This window comes from Ipomoea triloba, chromosome 15 (genome assembly GCF_003576645.1).
Source record: "Ipomoea triloba cultivar NCNSP0323 chromosome 15, ASM357664v1".
In the NCBI taxonomy this organism is placed as follows: domain Eukaryota; kingdom Viridiplantae; phylum Streptophyta; class Magnoliopsida; order Solanales; family Convolvulaceae; genus Ipomoea; species Ipomoea triloba.
The window spans coordinates 10,119,939-10,141,185 of record NC_044930.1 but is presented as its reverse complement, the minus strand read 5'-3'; the positions used below and the strand labels follow the sequence as shown (position 1 = coordinate 10,141,185).

Below are 21,247 nucleotides of genomic sequence, written 5' to 3'. Positions count from 1 at the left end.
ATATATATATATATATATATATATATATATATATATATATATATATATATATATTGTATTGGAAAAGTCTTACATCAAAGTGATTAAAGCATCAGTGAGCTCGGCTGGAAAGGACCTTCCATTTAGACATTGGAGGACAAAGGCAATGACATCTGCACCCACAATCTGTAAGTGGTGGTGAAAAAATGTGGGGTTCATGCCGTCGGGGTCGGGCGACTTGTCTGGATGATAGAAAATATAGCATTGCGTTATGAATGGGGCTAGAAGAGTGGCCCTGTGATTTTGTGAAACTCTTGGTTGAAGGTTGAAGGATGGTAGTCTGCCATTGGTTCTATTCGAATTGAATATCCGGTTGAAATAAGTGTTTGTAAGTTATTAATTTGAGATGTAAAATTGTTATTTTACTTGTAAATTACTATTTTTACACATTAACGGTTCAAATCTGATTTAATATGAAAATCTGAAAAATAAATAAAATAAAATTGATCTAATTTGAAATTAGGATAATATGATGGGTTTATGATTTTTTTTTTCTTGGATTAGATTATAAATTTTTAAATTGAAATCTAGTAAGATTGTGCTTTCGAAAAAATTGATTCGCCTGAAGCACACCCTTAACTGGTCAACACAAGAAGTAGCATCAATGTAATGTACCATAATGTCTTTGTCAAGCTAAGACTTTTAGATGATTAGTTAAAATCGGTGAAAACCCCCTTATTAGGTTTCATGGGGGACACTATCGAAACTAAAGGGTATCAGGTTGTCTTTCAAACTAGGGACAAGATCGGCAACAAAGAAGATGACCATTGACTTGTTGTGGTCAAGCTAACTTGTGCCCAAAATATTATCTTAGGCAACCTAGATTGCCGAAGTTGGGTTGCCTCATATCCATGGAACACCTATGTATGAAGTTTCTAACTCTAAGGTAATAGTAGGGATTGGGAGGGGTGGGCTGGAATATCATACATCCCCAGGATATGAGGTGGTAACAAGGGTTTAAAATATTAACCGAGCTACTATTCAAGAAGCTTAAAAGCAAAGGGGAAGGCCTGGGGGAGTACCAGTTACCCATCACTCGAGTTAAAAAACGAAAAAGAAAAATAAAGGCATAGGGAGGAATATCTAGGACGCTTTTTATGTCTTGATGAGGTGAGGCGATAGCAAAGGTTTGTAATATTGCCCAAGCTCCCCGCAAATTATACCGTACACCACGGTGCACACAGCAAGGTGCACCACGTACGTAAACGACGTCGTTTTGAGCATTGTAAATTAACCGTCTCTTGTTTTGGAAATCACGTTTTCCTTTTCGGCCGATCTGTGTATTTATGTTAATATTCTGTGTATTCTAGGTAATCGTTCTGTGTATTCCAGGCAATCATTCTGTGTATTCTAGGTAACCGTTATTTGTATTCATGTTAGTAACACATGTTGTGATGTGTTTGTGCATTCGAATGTTTAGGAGGATGAGTTCTGTGTATTTTGTGTCAATATTCTGTGTATTCATGTTATTAACACGGGTTGTGATGTGTTTGTGTATTCGAATGTTAGGAGGATGAGTTCTGTGTATTTTGTGTCAATATTCTTATGTGTATTCTAGGTAATCATTATGTGTATCCCAGGCAATCATTCTATGTATTCTAGGCAACCGTTCCGTGTATTCACGTTAGTAACACATGTTGTGATGTGTTTGTGCATTCGAATGTTTAGGAGGATGACTTCTGTGTATTTTGTGTCAATATTCTGTGTATTCATGTTATTAACACAGGTTGTGATGTGTTTGTGCATTCGATGTTAGGATGATGAGTTATGTGTATTTTGTGTCAATATTCTGTGTATTCTGGGCAAACATTCTGTGTATTCTAGGCAAACGTTCTGTGTATTATAGATAATGATTATGTGTATTATAGATAATGAATTTCCTGGAGTCATTTGCGTCCGCGTCCACTAACATCAAAACGACGTCGTTTTTGGTGCACATTGCTATGTGCACCGTGGTGCAGGATATAACGATTGCAAGCTCCCTTGGTCAGACATACCTCTGTTGAATTTGAAGGTTGAGCTAGTTGGGTCTAAGATTATTTTCCTATTTTTGTCATTAAATTGTAACACAATTACAATCATTTAAGAGTTTTGGGGCCTATGAACAAAATATTATTTTGGACCTCCCTTTTTTGCATATTGAACAGTTTTTATGGTGGTCCAAGTCCATTAAAAACCATCATAGATATAAATATTTTCAAGATCTCTTCACTAAAAAGCAATGTCCTCTAGACTCTCTTTTAAATCACATTGACACAAAAGAATATGTGATAACCTCTAATGTTTTTTTTTTTTTGAAGAGCGATAACCTCTAATGTTGAGAGACGTAGATATTTACAATAAAAATGTGCTAAAAGAATGTATGATAATGTAACTGCCATGACATCAAGTTCCCTCTGCCTAAACATTATGCAGAAAACTTTGCGATTACCAGGCTCACTAACATGAAAAAGGAGTAAAGTCCAACAAGGCAGAATCCCCAGAATCTCGGGACTTGAAACCTGTGCCAAGTTACTACAAGTAAGGATCCCATCAAGCTAATGAGCAAGAAAACGAATGCCACAACTATGCTCACATGGAAATGAAGCTCGTACGCCTCTGGATAAACGTTCCCTGTTTGTATGACCAGAGCCGTTCCCAGCCCGAAAAGCATGTTGAACATGGGGCCGGCAAAGCACCCGGCCATGGCCAAGGCGGGCTGACCTGCCTTTGCGACGGCAACGTCTGCAACGAGATCACCTACTGAATTTCCCCATGCAAGCACTGTTAAACCGAGAAGAGCAGAGGGGAGTTTCAGAAGCACTCCAAGAACTGCGAGGCAGTTGAGTAGTTCTCCCGCTGCAGTTGATATCCAGAATACACTCATTACGAATGCGGCAAGGATCGAAGGCATTTGCTCGGATTTTGGAGGCTCCTTTTCAACAATGTAATGAAGAAGTGCTAAAGAGGAGCTTCCACATAGTACTACAACCCAAAGAGGAAAATGGACGTTTGAGAGAAGAAATGCAACTGGATGATTGAAGGACATAAATGATCTGCATGAGAACAAAAGGGCCAGGGGGCAGAGAGCGATATTGGCAGACTGATAAAATCTGCTCCACTCCGAAAGTGAAGTGTTGGGGATTGTAAGTTTCAGGAGTATTGAGACTGGAAGCTCCCATACCTGCGATATCTGTAGAGAATGGGAAAAAGCGAGTCAAAATAAATGCATAGTGACCACCAGAGGTAATAGACAGCTAGCAAACATTATTCAGATTTACTAGTTAGATGTTAATAGGTGCTCTTTCCTATGTCAATGATTTATTAGTTTTTTTTTTTGAATACAACTGACCCTATTACATTGTAGTATCTGTTCATCTATACTTTCTCAACCTATTAAAGCACAAAGAGTCAATTCGCCTCCACTGAGGCTCAATCTCAGAGCCACTACTAATGAACTATAAACTTACTGTTACGGATGAAAAAGGAGGGGAAGAGAGGGGGGGAGGATGGGGATGCGTTTTTATATATGTAGAATCTGACAATCAGAAAGAGTGTCTATTATCCATTTTGGGAGCAAAGCATTTGGTGCTGCACAATCATTAGAACATAAGTAATTAAGAGACAGTCATGAGTGAATGGGATGAGAGACTGAGCGTTTAATAAAATATGTTTGTTAGTCTAGTTCATTGTTCAACAACTAGATCAACATTGCAAATAGAATAAAATTCGAGTTAATACCACAAATGGTCCTCTGACTATTGAGGTAGTACTCCTTTTACTCCTTTTAGTACTCGACTTTCAATTCGACCACAAATGGTCCTCTGACTTTCATTTTTGACCACAAATAGTCCTTTTGTTAAAATTTCTGTTAAATAGGTGTTAAATCTAGGGGTATTATCGTCAAATTGATATATATAATGTTCATAAAATAAAAATGTTTATAATTTTTCACCAACAAGCATAATTGAAACAATTAACAAATATAAATACTCATAAATAAAAAGACAATACACTTTATTCTCGTAATTATGCGTACAAAATTAAGATTTAATATTAGAGCTATCTATTTTAATTTAACCAACAGACTAAAATGGAAGATTTTTTTTAAAAAATCTTGCTTTCATCATTTTCATGGTTGTTCATACCTGGTCGATTAATAATTTTCACTTTTCATTAATCGATCAAACATTTTGTTTGGGACATAACTGAAAGCTGCTACCGTTGAATTAATATAATTAATCAAGTACAAATTGCGAACATTAATCATGGATTTTTATTTAATTTGTTCATTTATATAAGTTCTCACGTCCATTTTATTTTTATATTTATTAACTTAATGTTTATTAATGTTTGAAATTAATAATGTTGTCATATAATTCTAAAAAAGAATTAATCATAATAATATTAATCAATTTGACAATATTACCCCTAGATTTAACACCTATTTAACAGAAATTTTAACAGAGGACTATTTGTGGTCAAAAATAAAAGTCAGAGGACCATTTGTGGTCGAATTGAAAGTCGAGGACTAAAAGAAGTACTACCCCAATAGTCAGAGGACCATTTGTGGTATTAACTCAATAAAATTCTTTTGATAAGTATTAAAGATTAAACATTAACTGGGAAGTCAATAGTTTCGTTTCTCCTGTTTAGCCTTTTAGCTTCATATTAGACCTAAATTGACTTTTATCCATGAAGCTCCATTTGAAACGACTAGTAAGATGCAAATGCTTATATGTTTTTGAAATATTAGTATAACTCAAAAGTATAAATGTTTGTATTAGTAATGTCAGAATATTCAGTACTGCATATAAAATCAAAGGCTCCTACTTAGCTATGCTGCAAACTGCTGGGATTGATATGATAAGTAGTGGGACTTTACCAAAAGGCCCTCCTTTCCAGTAGACAGAAAATGGGGGAAAAGCACAATCTCCTATTATGTTTAAGGTGGGGGTGGGGAAGAAAGTAGTTTACTCAAACAATAATAAACCTAGATACATGCACAGAAGGAAGAAAGAAGAAAGGAGGGAAAAAAGAAAGGAAAAATCCAATGAAAAAGGCTGGCAGTGGGGAAACTCCAATCAATCTGAAAGTTCCCTTAAAACTCCATCCGCCCACTAAACAAAAGGACAAACAATATTACCTCCAAATCATACATTTTGTATTAAGATTGAATTGATTGAGAGTTCAATAAGCTAGGATCCTCACATATATCCAGCATTTCAAGTGTTTAAAGCATAGAAGTCCTACAAGATCACTACACTCTATGAGATTCTAGAAAAATTGGCATGTGTCCATTAGGTCAAGTATGAAATTACTCTTATTTTTCACTACTATTTCCTTATTCTAATACTAATACAAAAACTCAACCTTCTAATATTAGCATGTAGCAAAAAAACAAACCCTGTGAAGGACACATTAAGTATCACTACTTAACTCAGGCGTGGCACAAAGTCATATGTTTAGTTTATCCAATTGATCAAGTCTTTTTAATCTTCAATACTCTAGACCTGAAACGAATTTCTTAATATACAACACACATTCGTAATTCGTTTCACCACTCTATTAGTAATTTTATAGCCGAATGATTCTTTGAACTGACGGAAATTGCAAGATTGAGCATTTTTCTATTGTCATCATAAAGTTCTAAAGGTCATTAAAGCCCTGTAATTAATACAAATAGATCAGAGTTAAATTAGTTAAGTTCCATGATGATGGTAAACTAGGAAAGTTATAGCCAAAATCACACCCATTAAAACAAGTGTTATAGCTAAGGAAAGATTAAATTTTGAGTCTATCTGAAACATACCTTCTCATAAGCTAGCAATAACCCGGAACTGGGATTCTTCTTTATTTCTGAAGAACCTAAAAACTTGCCGTTTTCACAGTCGCCCATCTCAACCATCCTTTTATGAGTCTTACCATTTCCAACCGAACCCATCTCAGCCCTGCGCCTATTTCCCTCTCCTAAATCCATCCAAAACACAATCCCGACAAAGAAGAGATAAAATCCCACAAATCCAACAGCCTGCCAGAGGAAAATCTCAGCACTGAGGTACACGTAGAACAGGAACATCGCAGCCGTCAAGTAAAACATTACATCCCTCACAAACGGGGCCGGATCGACGGCGAAGGGCGCGGCATAAATGGACACGAAGCCCACAACAAAAGCCGAGACAAAAGTCCCGGCGGAGAGTATCGCCCCAAATCCAGTTCTGGGCTGGCCTCCCTTGACGGCAGCTACGGAAGCGAACACATCCGGGGCCCCATTCCCCAGCGCCAAGAGCGTCACCGCACCCATCGACGGCGACAGGCGGAGATGCGCGACGAGCTTGGTGACCACGACGGAGAAGTGGGCCTGGGCCGTAGTGATGAGGATGTAGAAGTAGAGGAGCACGAAAAGCCCGAGAAACGGGACGGAGAGAAATGGGTTTTGGCGGAAGAGGCAGGAATGGAAGGAGAAGTAGTTGAAGAGTCCATCGGATTCATCACTGAAGAATCTGCAGGAGGAATTGAGGAGGGACCTGTGAGGAAGGAGTGATATATGGTTTGAAGGACGGTTTGCAGGCGGCAGGCGGAGGAGGAAAACGCCGACGATCGCAAGGAGGAGTAGTGAGATCGCGGTGGTTCTCAGAGCGGCGGAGTTGAAGGCCATGCCATACCAAAAAAGCTCAAACAAGTCAATTTACACGCGTCTTTCACACTCACTTGGACTTCTCAGATTCGTTTATAAATGAATATAATTAAATTATACACGCAAATATTAATTTCACCGTCATCCTGCCCGCCCCCCGGGCTCCTGCTGTATTACTTTTTTTGAATAAATTTTGTGCACATTTTTAAATTTTAAGAAACAAATGACATCTTTTCGCTCAAAATATCTAGAGCATCCTTAGCAGTGGAGTTATTTCGTAGTGAAAAAAGTGTCAAATAGGCCACTGAACTTATAGCTTTTGTGCAATTGGGCCATTGAACTTAAAAAGTGTGCAATTCAACCATCAAACAAGCAAAATTTGTGCAATTGAACCATTTTTACAAAAATTTTTAATTCAATTTGAGTTAAAAACATTTCAATATTGACTCCCAACTAAGTATGGTAGAAGAAAATGCCACTCTTAATACATATATGTTAGTAATATAATTGGATTTTACCAAAAATTTTTGTAAAAATAGTCCAATTGCACAAATTTTGATTGTTTGATGGTTGAATTGCACACTTTTTAAGTTCAATGGCCCAATTGCACAAAAGCGATAAGTTCAGTGGCCTATTTGACATTTTTTCCTTTCGTAGTTTTTATAAGTGTGATTAGGAAAGAGAAAATGAGAGTGGAGGAAAAAAACAAAAAAATATGATTTAAAAAAATATAATAATAAAATAAACACATGTCATGCATTTGTTACTCAATTCAACTCTTTTTTCTTAGGATCACAAATAACTCTTCATTTGCAGAAGACCCCCACCTTTCTCTCTCTTATTTTCTCTATGCTCCATGTGGCATTTAATCTGACATAAACTTCAAAAAAACTTCGGATAGGGATGCTCTAAGGACCTTGTACTGCATTATTTTGTTTAATTTAGTTCTTATATTTTTATTTGGCAAAAACTTGTATGTGTAACACTTATATGAGCAAATGTTATACTTATATGCTCAAATGTAATACTAATCAGGAATAAAATTTTTGTTACTTATAAGGATAAATGTAATACTTTTAAGGGAAAATACAATACTTTTACATTTCGATTTAAAAGTATTACATTTTTCATCAAAAGTATTATATTTGCCCTTATAAGTAAGGAGCACTTGTCAACATTACTTATTATGAAAAATGTATTACTTTTTCTCTTATAAGTAACAAAAATTGTATTATTGATTAATGTTATATTTGAGCACATAAGTATGACATTTGCATGGTGCTTTGACCCGACCCGACTCGTCTCACGAATAAGGATCCGTGAGACGGTCTCACATAAGTGTGACATTTTTTTATTTTGTTCAATTTAATCTTAATATTTTAAAAAGTGGTACAATTAAGGACGGGTGTTAATATTATTGTTAACTTAGTTTATGCCGTGATGACACCATCACTGTCATATCATAATATTTATATTCTAACTCATATACTACTTTATAAATATTTAGAATTAATTATTTTTACTACTAATATATTTCATTAACATGTCCAAAATAAATAATTACAACCATGCTCCGAACGAGACCCAGTCTTAACTGGAATACCTTATGGAAGCTTAACATTCCCCTCGTTTACAGATTTTTCTGTGGCGGGTTGCTAGGGGGATTCTGCCTACTACGTTAAGTTGTTTCCTCAAGAAAACAAAGTAACTTTTGGAGCAGTCTTTTTATCCCATGATGGTGCCTTTATTGCAGCTGTGAATGGTTTGATCAATTGCCCTCAATCCCCTGCATTGGTAGAAGCTATAGGATGCAAAGAAGCCCTCTCCTGGCTCGAGGGTCGAGACATCATATATTTGAAGCTAGAAACTGATTGCCAGAGCATTGTTAATGAGCTAAAAAAACTCCACTTCAAACAGAACCCATCTAATTAAGCTTCATTATATTATTCAAGCATGTACCAACCTTATGAGGGATTTTGATTTTATCACATGCATCCCTATAAGTAGGTCAGCAAACCAGATTGTCCACACATTAGCTAAGGTTTCTAGCGCTCAGTCTGACTCTCCCGAGACATTGTCCCTCTTGCTTGCATATGTACCATTCTTACCCTCTTTTTAGTAATAAGATTTCCCTTTGTTTGTAAAAAATGATTATATAAAATATTTTAAAAATACTCATAATTAGGGATGGAAATAAGTCGAGTCGAGCAGTAGAAAATTAGACTTTGGTCTGTTATTAAAATCTAAAAAATGGGCTTGGGCATGAGCAGACTTTTTGTTAGGCTCAAGCCAAAGCTTGGGCCTAACTTGGCCTGGAGCCTTTTTAAAAGCACGTTTAAGACAAATTATGCTATGGACCTGGATCCACCTTGCAAGGTGGACCCAAGTCCATGTTCACAAATTTAAAACCCTATGTTCATAATTTTAGAACTTTATGTTCACAATTTTAGAACTCAATATACAAAATTACATTACTCAATATTCACAATTTTTGAATTCTATATTCACAATTTTGTTATATAGATTCAAAAATTGTGTTATACTATTAAATATAGAGTTCTGAAATTGTGAACATGGAGTTATGAAATTGTTAATATAGAGTTCAAAAATTGTGAACATAGAGTTCAAAAATATATTTGTGAACATAGAATTCTAAAATTATGAACATAGAGTTCTAAAATTATGAACATAGATTTTTAAAATTGTGAGCATGGATCCGGATCCACCTAACAAGGTGGACCCGGGTCCATGGCATAACAACTGCATGTTTAATATATAGGCCATTAAAAATGGTTCAAAGTAAGTCATGCTTTTAGCTTATTTAAAGTCTACAATTTTTAACTAAAAACTTTAATAAGTATTTCTAAATAATTTTAGAAATATAGACAATACAAAACTAATATATAACTACATAAGTATATCACTACAATGCAAACATAATAGCATTAAAACATAAAATAAAATAAAATAAAAAACACGACTGCTCGTTAACTTGTTTAGGAATAAATTCAATTGTATTATTGCTTGCCATACTATATAATCTAATAAATAGTTAACAATCAACTCACATAATTAAGTCGCGACACTTCATTAAATATTATAACAGTAAAAACAATTAATAAACAATTAAACAATAAGAACACTTATAGCAAGATTAACAACAATGTTTATAATTGAATCATAATTTAGAATGAGATTTTGGAAGTGAAGAGTTAGGGTTTGGTAATTATATATACTTGGGGTTATATTATAAATATAAAAATATATTAAGTATAAAATAGAATATATACTAACTTAATATTAAAAATTAACATAAAATACGTACACTTGGGCATATATTTGTTGTTTACATAATTACATCTTTGTTTAATTTTTCCTTAGTTATCTTTGCACTAAAATAATTATATTTTTTACATTTTAAATGATCGAATTAAAATATCAAACAAATGAAATTTACTCAACTTCTATAATTTTTCTTCTATTCTTTTTTGTTTTCAAAGGTTTTTTTTTTTTATTTAAATCCGTTAGTATTTGTAATTATATTTGAATTATCAACGAAGCCTACAATTTCTATTGAAATCTTGAAGAGTAAGAAAGAATAAGAATTTCGAATTAAACTATCAAATTAAAGTTAAAGGAATTCACTATGGTTTTGTAAGTTTCTATCTCGTTCTTTTTTATTTTAAAGGTTTTTTTTTTCTCGTTATAATATTTATGATCGTATTTGAATCCTCGAAAAGTTGAGATACTTATATAAATTCTTAGCATCATATTATATATATATATATATATATATATATATATATATATATATATATATATATATATCCACTCTGGTCCTGTAAATTTCTATCTTGTTCTTTTTTTTCAAAGGTTTTTTTTCTCGTTATAATATATGTTGTCATATTTGAATCATCGAAAAGTTGAGATACTTATATAAATTCTTAGCATCATTATACACTCACACACACACATACATAGTAGAGATCAAATGCGAAGGAGTTCTCAAGTAAAAAATGAGGTGAAATCTTAGTCATTGATAGATCTAGCCAAAATCAACAGCTCAAAATGAAGAATTTTTTGTTTAAAAAAAAAGCGCGGTGACATTATGGTAATTATTTTACCTAAATTTAAAGCTTAAGGTGCGTAAGTTTAAAGTGTAAGGTGCATAAAGTTATAGCTTTAGGTGCTTAAGTTTAAAGCTTAAGGTGCTTAAATTTAAAGCTTAAATTAAGTAAGTTTATAGCTTAAAGTACGTAAGTTTATAGCTTAAGATGCGTATGATTAAAACTTAAGATGCATAGTTTAACAAGAAATTGCAAGTGTGCAATAGCGTAGGTGTGTGCAACTCTGGCCCTAAGTCCGAAAGGACTAGGTCCGGAGGAGGTACATAGACAAAGTGTTTTACAAAATGCCCCAACCGAATGAGGAAATGAGAGTCCAAGTGTGACTGTGCTTGGTGAAGTGCCTTGAGCCTCCCTAGATATCATGTGTGTTAATTCAACCAAATTGGGAGACCATTGAGTGCAAGGACCGGGGAGATCCTTATCGAATCCTCTTTCTTACATTGTTGCTCTTTTCTCATTGTTTTGAATTGATATTTGTTCACCATATGAACTTTGCTCTCTTTCGCTTCCAATTGTCAATGCATCTCTAGTAACTTGCCTAAACCTCCCCAATTTGTCATCCTTAAAATGACACTCGGGAATCCTATCCTCGTTTGCACCTTCCATCTCACCACTAAAAACTACTTCACCATGTAGTGGAAGCATAATTATGTGACTTTTTTTTATATACAACACGGAGTAAACCTTACTCCTATTTCAAGATTAATAGTCGAGAAAGTGCACAGAAGTTGCACATTTCTAAACCCAGTACCTCCTACCCAACTCACTATTTTTATTAAACAGTTTTAGAATCTAATGTCTGTCTGCCTGCAATGTAAATAATGTTGCAAATAATGTCTAATTGGAGGTTAATGTATCTATATCTGTCTGTCTTTATGTGCCTCTGTACAAGGTACGCCAGACCTTAAACAAACAACCTATACCAATTAACAAAACCACATGTCTGTAGACTAACACCAACAAATAAAGCTATTAAAAAAACCCACAAATTTGGTCAGTAAATTACTAATTCCACACCTTGTGGAACCCTTTACATAAGCTGCTGGTGGGCATATCTTCTAGCAGTTTCCTCAACCTCCACTGGCCGAAAAGATTGCTCCAGGATCTGGTTGCGGCGATCGATCACCAATTTCTGGAGAGCGGGAGCGTTTTGGATGAAGTACATCGCGACTCATGAAGAAACGCCTCGGCCTTGAGCATCCTTCTCCTGGTCTTCTATGGACACAGCCATATCAACTGGAGCACAAATCTTTCCAAACGAGGAGAGTGTTGCAGCAATGATGTGAACTGAAGAAGAGATTCATCATCAATCCTCCAATTTTCAGCACTAACTCCTTGAGTTTGAGCAGTTTGGGAATATTTGAGAAATTACTATAGATAGCTAAAGTTAGGATTTCCAGCTGATTGTTCTCCATTCCAGAACAGCCCATACCCACCGAGACTTCTTCAAGTTTTGGGACATTTTTGAAGATAAAAGTAACGGCAGACCCGAATAACACAACACACAACAAAGAAAGAGACCCATACCCACCGAGACCTCTTCAAGTTTTGGGACATTTTTGAAGATAAAAGTAACTGCAGACCCAAATAACACAACAAAGAAAGAGTCTAGTCTTAGAGCTCTATAGTTTTTAAGCCCAAGCAGAAGACAATCTCCAAGGAATTCAGCTTGAGAGCCGAGCCAACAAACCTTCAAAGGGCACCTCAGAGAAAGGACTGCAGCCATATTGGACTGCCTACTAGTGAAAAGACCGGAATGTATAGTCATGTTTCACACTACTGTCCTCATATTTCAACAAATCCAACTCGAGTCTTTTTACCTTCTTTGAAAGCCCAACTTTTACCAGTTATCAATCGAAGAAATCAATAGCAGGGCCATTATGTTGCCTAATATGGATTCACCCAATTAACTTGATTCTTTTTATGTTTAGGGATTTCGAAAATATCTCTTCCACCGTAGTTTCACCATTAAAGTCCCATAAGTGGATTTCCACAGTTTCCTCCTCCGTAGCCGGCAGGACAGTATAGAAATAAAAATTTCATCCTTTAATCTACTTATAAAATCACCAGCTTTGAACACTTTCGCGTCACTTTTGCGCGAAGATCACAAAGTCGAGCCCTTTTCCTCATTGACATGTCAAATTACTAATGCAATCACCAAGTGCAGCAAGCTTTGATCGATGAAGGAGTACTGTAATCTGGACTTCGAGTGTTACTTAGTAATTAGTTGTTTAGAAGAAGAAAACTGAATTTGGTGCAATTCGGTGGCCCACAATTGTGTCACTTTGTATTGCTGTTGATGTTATTTTGGTTAGTTGTTCTGCTGCTGCAAGCTGTTTTGTGTTGTGCTTTGTAAAATGAGAAAGAAGTAATATTACAGACCAAGGAGGGGGTGTGGGCAGCAAATCAAAACAGGCTAAAGGAACATCTGGAGCTTTTTGCCGTAATTAACAAAGTAAAATGTTAGTTCCAATGTTCATTATAAATATATAATAAGTAGTGAATGTATAGCTTATTAATATAAACAATTTTATAAATAGAGAAATTAAAATAGAAGAAAAAGATTAGATGTCTTTTTCATGCTTTTTTATTATTCAAACCCATATATGTAGCATTCATCTTATTAAGTGAACGTATAGGATTACTTGATACAACATATGAGATTTGATTATATAAAATATTTTAAGACTACTTATAACAACTTGAATATTCTACCAAAAAATAAAAAAAATCTCCCAAAATGTTTTATAATGAAAAAAATAACATAAAATACACACTTGGATAATGTTCTATTGCATTCAGCATTTTGCTCTGCTTTTCAGTATTAGATCTTTATGTGACTTTCACTTAGGAAGTAGAATTTTAAGCCTTTGGTCTTTGGAGTTGTGCTCTTTTACATTTTTTTTGAATACTACTAACTCTATTACAATGCAGTATCTGTTCATAACTACTTTCTCAACATATTGAAGCACAAGAGTCAGTATTGCCTCCACTGAGACTCTAACCCATCACCTCCCGTATAAAGGGAAGGGTTTGATGCCACGGGTTTGATGTCACTGGACCACAAGGTGGTTAAAATAATTTTGTTTTCACGATAGGTACAGTAGATTTGTGCAGTATCTGTGCTCTTTTACATTTAACTCTCATTTTTTAAAAGAACATATTTTTCAGATTAATTTTTTTGTACAATGTGGTCAAAATAATTTCGTTTTCACGATAGGTACTGTAGATTTGTATAATTGTATGTAATTAGGTATACTTGTTCAATTATATCTATTATTTGGAAAGCCTTATGGCATATTGATTCCTTGTTGCAGGATTAAGGATGCTACATGGTTGGGTGGAGAAACAAAGATGCCATTAGGACAAAATGGAGCAATATGAGCAAATAGGGAAGGGGGGCTTTTGAACTTCAAACTTGAAAGAAAAAGTGAGTATAAATATATGTGTATATGTGTGTGTGTTTTTTGAGGGCATGTTTGCGTGAGCTTTTGTTGATTTTATGCAACTTTTTTTTTTTTTTGGATAAACGATTTTATGTAACTTAACATTTGATAAGTGCATATCTCTTATGCCTTTTCCCATTTTTCACAATAAGGTAAGCTTTGAAGAGAATTCATCCTGCTCGGCAAATTTACAAAAATGGGTTCCACTTCCACACTATTAAATTTGCAATTCATTCATTAGCTATTTTACTTATATTCTTACAATATTCTCTCTCACTTTCAAAAGTAACCCGCTATAACATCACGATACAATAAAATAATTAAAATAAATAAATAAAGTACAAAAAGGCTACCATGAAGAAGCCTTTTTTTTTTTTGAATACTACTAACTCTATTACAATGCAGTATCTGTTCACAAGAGCCAGTATTGCCTCCACTGAGGCTCAAACCTACCACCTCCCGTATAAAGGGAAGGGTTTGATGCCACTGGATCACAAGGTCCTTGGCTATAGAAGCCTTTTTATGAACTTAGCAAGCTTGCTATACACCTAAGAACATTAAAAAAATTTCACTTTGGCATGCCATCTCATCTTGCAAAGGCTTTCCTTTTTAAGTATAAGTATAACCTAAGAGATTATTTGTTAAAGCATGTGTATCGAAGATCACATTATTACATGCCATTGGACTAGTCTTTTACTTTCCTCTATAGATGACACTCATTTTGAAAATGAAAAATCCATTTATTGTGGAGTATAAGAGCAACCTAAAAAATGATGGATATTTTTTATAGTTTTTGGAGTGACATGTAGGAAAGAGAGGGATGATATATAGAAGTGGGAATAATGAGCTGAGGGTAAAAAAAAAGGAAAAATATATTCTGACCAGAAAGAGAGGTATAGTGTACCTTGTTTATTTTGACAAAACAAGAGCCAAGGGTGGGGGGAGGAATCAACACCGATTTTGGCATCGTCACCAACCAACTCCATAGCTCTCAGTTCATGCCTTCGAGATTACTCTCCATATTAGGACTTTATATTATAGGCATATTAGAATTAATTCTCTCCCTATATTATTAGAAATATTATCATTTATTATTTCTGAGTGAATTCTCTGTATCCCTATACATAGCCCTTCATGTATATTGTATTTTTTGGGAAGTATAACAATTTATTTATAAGAATTAACAAATATAGTGAAATGCTAACTATTATGTCGTGTGATGACACATCTCTTATCATTCAAAATGGGTGATCATATGATTGAACCTGGTGGCGAAAAATAATAGATTTTTCTATTCAAAATTAAGTGTTAAATAAATAATTGCTAATATATTCTAGATATAGCAAATAATTAATTGCGCAATACTTAAATTTAATCTATATATAAAAGACATGTACTAATTTTTTAATAGTTTGTAATTTTGATTAGTTTTGTAATAATTTACAAAGAAATTTTTAATAATTTCTAATTTTGATTAGTTATTTTTATTTTTATAGTCAAAATAACGTTTGATATGAAATCATAACATTTATATTTAAATTTTTCATACTGTTCATCGCACGGGTAAAATACTAGTAATTAAACAATAGAGGTTGGCAGTAACTTTTATTATTTGTTATTAGTTGCATGCATTTTTATGGGTGTTTGGTTGGTAGTAAAATAAATCCCTAAGAATTGGCATTCTTAGAATTTGAGGAAAAAGCATTTTATAATGCTTGGTTCATGGGAAAAAATATTATTTTTATATAAATAATAGACATTTTATTCCTAATTAGTATTATATTTTATAAGTATTACATTTTTATCTTGACCCAATTTAGCCTTACAACAAAGATCCGTGAAACAGTCTAATATAAGTTTTTGCCTAAAGTTAATTACCTTACAAATATAAAAATATAAAATCTATACTATACTATATATAAAAGTAACATCCTCCTATTTCATTTTCCCACCTAAACTTTTGTAGTCAATTAATTAAATATTTTATTTGTCAAATAATTAATAAAGTTTATTTGGTAAGAAAATGTAAAATGGAAATTAACTAATATATATTAATTGGTAATATTGTTTTTATATTCACGTATCAATCAATCAATACTATTAATAAAAGTAAAATCATCGCCTTCAACTTTCCCGCACAAACTAATATTATTAATTAATTGGTAAAAAATTAATAAAGTTTAATTGGTAACAAAATCTTATTTCCCAAGTTCTGAGAATAATTAAACCATTATAATTGTGAGAATAATGAAAATAAATTTTACTTAATTTTATAAGCAAACTAGAATTTATTAATTATTATTTACACCAATAATAATAATTCGAATACTTATATATACTACTATTAATAAAAATAAAATCTTCCATTGTAAAATTGACGCCCAAACAATAGTACACATAAAATGAAAAAGAAAAACTGATTTTACCAATTTAGTGAAAATATAAAAATATCCTAATGGAAAAGGAAACGGAAATTAGGCAAATTATTTAAAAGGAAAAGGTTATTACTAATTGACTGAAAATTATTTTAAACTTTAAAAAAATTTAATTACACTTTCCTTTTGAAAACTTTAAATTATTTAAACTTTAAAAAACTAATTAAACATGGGTTGTTAGATTTTTTTATATAATAATTTAAATTAATTCATTAAAATATGGAGGAGGAAGGAAAAACTAAATGCGATATGGTGAAAATGAATATACTTACGGTATAAAAGTATAATTGCACATATATTAGTGTAATTGAGTAATAATAATTGCCTAATAATTATTATGGTAATTAAGCTAATCATTGATCGTTAAATTTATTTTTATAATAAATATAATTAAATTATTTCTCATTTTTTCCGTATTTTTTAGTAATAATATAAGAGTCATTTCCATTTTTGGTCATACTGTTATTAGGGCATTGCTAATTTTAGTCCACTTTATTAATTTTTGCCACATTGTGGCCAGTATTATTTAGTTCTAGCCACTTTTAGTCCACCGTTAAAATTTTTGTCAAATAACCGTCCAAAACAGTGGTATTTTGGTCTTTTCATGCTTTGATCATCTCCTTAACCCTTTGCAGTAGTTTTCCTTACACATTTTCATCGAATGAAGATGTCCGACGAAAGTCATGGCTTTGTAATGTGGCTCACATGGCTTTCGCTGGATCTCTTCATTGGATGAAAATGTGTAAGGAAAACCACTGCAAAGGGTCAAGAAGATGACCAAATCATGAAAAGACCAAAAATACCCCTGTTTAAGACATTCATTTGACGAAAATTTTAACGGTGGACTAAAAGTTGTAAGGACTAAATAAGACTGGCCGCAATGTGGCAAAAATTAATGAAGTGGACTAAAATTGGCAATGTCTCAATAACAATAGGACCAAAAATGGAAATGACTCAATAATATAATTATATAAGTCATATTACATATCGATCTTTTTAAGATAATTGTGGACAAACAAGTCATATATTATTCAATTAATTGAGTAATACTTTTACACTAATCTTATAATCAAATAAATGTACACGTTCAATATTAGAATTTTTTTATAATTTAATCTTTATTTTTATTATCTAAATATATAATAAAAAATTTATCCGTGCATCGCACGAGTAATTGGACAATTATTTGCTCTAATTCAAGCAAAACATCAGAAAACATAATTGATCCAACCAATTTTATCAATTGTGCTATATAATATTCGATGTTATAATTTATATAATTGTATATCGATCCAAATATTTTTTTAAATATTATAACAAATCCATTTCGTGCAACGCATGGACGAAAATACTAGTTAAGTATTAAAATGCAATCCAAAGGCAAATTATACCGTGCACCACGTACGTAAATGACCAAGTATATATGAAGTCCAACTATTTATACTATACATTTTAGCATCGTTTTAATTTCTGTTGGTATCGCACGGGTAGCAAGAACTCTAGTTGTCATATAAAGTTCCACCAACACTGGCCTTAGTTTATAAATTATTTCTTCTGATTATTTCAATTTAATTGGTAGTTATTTATATTTAAATTTTTAAAACATTTTTTACATACCAAAATATCAAAATGTTTAACATTGAGTTGCATGAATATTTCAACATTAGGTGCAGACAAACTATATTACGGAGTAGATTTTAAGTATTTTTTGTCATATAGTGGTTAGTATTTGAGGTATAATTTAAGTTTCTAAATCCTAAACGTAATAGTATTTGGAGTGTAGTTTGAGTTTTCTAATCCTTTAATAATGGAAAATTTAAAATCCTAATCCTGCGCGGAAACTGTCTCATGACTCTCATCTCTAGTTATATATAGAGGAATTATATTGAAAGATTTTTATTTCAGAGTATTGCAAAGTTTGCTTAAAGAGAGAAGTGCAGAAATAATTAGTGTTTGTCAAGACTCTCAGTATTTCCCTATAGGGTGCACTTCTATTTGGTTTTTAATATATAGAACAAGATGAGTAGTAGTAGTATAATTAGCATTGATGAACCAATAGCCAGTACACGAAGGGATTGGTCAGATCTAAACAAGGAGCTTTTATCATGTATTCTCACACGTTTAGCTATTGGGGATTATTATACTTTTCAATTAGTATGTAGATCTTGGAAGTCAATTACGTCACTACCTTGCCCTTCGTTGCCAATCTCACTCAAACATGGATCACCATGTGATATAGATTCATATGAAAACTTGCATTTAATGTACTTAAACAAAAAAACTCGTTTGTTCAATTTTTATGATCCAACCCGCAATATCAACTTTTCACTTAACATTCCTCAATTATTGAATGATGATAGTGGTGAAGTTCAACTTTACTATGCGAAAAATGGTTGGTTGCTTCTGGGTAGAGGTGGTGCATCTTATTTCTTCTTCAACCCCTTAACTAAGGTTACAATAGACATACACACACCAGATATACCGTTTTCATTTGTGTGTTTTTCGGGATCACCAACTTCCTCTCATTGTCAAATTGTTGGTATAGTTAGTGTTTTATCCAAATTTATTACAGTAGGAATATTGAATTTGGGTGAAAATTCATGGTCATTGTATTCACAAATAGAAAATAATATAGATTTTATAGCTTCTAATTGCATCCCAGTTATTTGCAATAGATATATCTATATTTTAGGGGAATCTGGAAACCTAGGGAAGCTCAAGATTCCAAAAGAGGAGCATGCCAACTACATTTCTTGGAACATCATCGGTAAGTCACACGGACAACAATTTTAAAATTTCGGAGATCGATTCCTTCTAGAAAGCGATGGAGATCTCATGTGTGTGGCAACTCATGAAGACGGAGAAGTCCGGGTTTTGAAGCTTGATTCTAAAATGGTTTGGAAAAAGGTTGAGAATTTGAAAGGAAAATCTTTTTACGTTTCTTCTAAGATATCCTTGTCAAGAGAAGCAACTACTCGTGGAACTAGTAACAAGATATATTTTCCAAAGTTTTGTGATGGTAAAGGAGTGTTCTATTGCCTTGCAACAAAGAGGTGGCGCAATTTTCTACAAAATTTTTCAAGTAAAAATTATTATAATACAAGAGGAATAGTTCAATGTATTTGGACGAGACTTCCTACTATTTCTAATTCCTGAAACTTGTAATAATGAATAATGAATGATGGATACTGTAAACCAGTTTTAATTTGGAATATAAATTTTAGTTTAATTTGTACGTACCTTGTATGCTTTTCTCCTTTAATTTCAATGATATTTTTTTTTGAAGAGATTTAATTTCAATGATATGATAATTACGACTTAATAATCACTAGTACAAAATAGTTTATTGGTACCGCCTGTTGTAAAAAGCAAAAGGGGGGCCAAGAAACAGACAACCATTTTATTTTAAATATTTAGTTATCCCTAAAACTAATACATTTCTTTTGAGAGGTCATGGATTCAAATCTCAGTGGAGGCAATATTGACTATTTGTACTTTAGTAAGTTAGTAGGTTGAGTTATTGTGTTTAGAATTTAGAAACTCAAATTATACTTCAAATGCTATCCACACTAGATGACAAAAATATAGTTGAAAAATTCATGCAACTCAATGTTAAATATTTTGATATTTTGATTCGTCAAAAATGTTTTTTTAAAAACTAAATATAAGGTAAACGACATTTTTGACCTCTGAATTGTTTTACTTTTAGAAATTTGTCCTTATCAATTGATTTGAACAAATTTAATCCTTGAATTGTCTACATGTGACACATTTATTCTTGAAATTATATAATTACAAATTTTATTAATAAGCTCTTTTTCCGAGGTTATATTTATAAATAATTGCTCTACACATTTAACTTCTTTCTCTCCCCTATCTCCATAAATTCCTCACTAAAGCACCTCCAACCAACCCTCCAAAACACTAAAACGGCATAAAATATGGTGTGAATCCTCTCCAACCAACACGCCATCCCACCATAATTTTGGTGCAAGGTGAATAGTGCAGCGCCATATTTGGTGCTGCATTGTTCATCCGCACCAAATGTTTCTTCTTTAATATATTCTTATATTTTGTTAATTTATTAAATATAAATTTTATATTATTAAAAATAAATTATATCGTTTGAAATATCTCATCAAGACGATTAAAACAAGACTAATATTGAATATAGAATAATTAAAAATGAAACTACATAAATTATAAATTTAATAAAATTAAATCTAGAAATTACTTTATATTATTTGCATAATATTGCATTATAATTATATTTTATATTAAAATATTTAAAAATAATACAAAGTCTGAAAACAAATTATTTTAGTGAAGAAATAAAATTTGGTGTAATGGGTTGGAGATGGAAAAAAATTGGTATAAGAATATGCTGGGAATCAAACTAAAAGCCTAAGCTGATAGTTGGACTGCATATATTATATTTATGCTCACAGAGATAAGGCCAGTAATACGTCATCCATGTCGGCCCTACACCTAATATCAGAATAATCCTCCAGGCCAAGTTGCCGACATCGGAGTATATATGAAGACTATCCTTTGAGAGGTTGGCGGCTCCCATTAAGATGGCGC

General features: G+C 32.8%; 1 protein-coding gene across 2 annotated transcripts; it reads right to left on the bottom strand.

Annotated features, from left to right (window-relative positions):
* Positions 1-2,208: 2,208 nt before the first annotated feature.
* On the bottom strand, positions 2,209-6,723 carry LOC116007214 (cation/calcium exchanger 5). 2 transcript variants are annotated; one of them, XM_031247824.1, is made up of 3 exons: positions 5,831-6,723; positions 2,615-3,211; positions 2,209-2,540 (listed from the first exon to the last, which is right to left on the bottom strand). In XM_031247824.1, exons 1-3 carry the CDS (start codon positions 6,674-6,676, stop codon positions 2,280-2,282), a joined length of 1,704 nt encoding a protein of 567 aa, XP_031103684.1. In that variant the 5' UTR covers positions 6,677-6,723; the 3' UTR covers positions 2,209-2,279. The 2 variants fall into 2 exon arrangements, with proteins under 2 accessions (XP_031103684.1, XP_031103685.1); XM_031247825.1 differs by having other exon boundaries at positions 2,306-3,211.
* Positions 6,724-21,247: the final 14,524 nt, after the last annotated feature.

What these genes read in the sequence shown, in the direction of transcription:
- LOC116007214 (XM_031247824.1), bottom strand. Translation starts at nt 6,676, where the DNA reads ATGGCCTTCAACTCCGCCGCTCTGAGAACCACCGCGATCTCACTACTC. An exon ending in TATTGCTAGCTTATGAGAAG is followed by an intron (nt 3,212 to 5,830) that starts GTATGTTTCAGA and finishes CATTCTCTACAG; the next exon opens with ATATCGCAGGTATGGGAGCT. An exon ending in CGTACGAGCTTCATTTCCAT is followed by an intron (nt 2,541 to 2,614) that starts GTGAGCATAGTT and finishes AACTTGGCACAG; the next exon opens with GTTTCAAGTCCCGAGATTCT.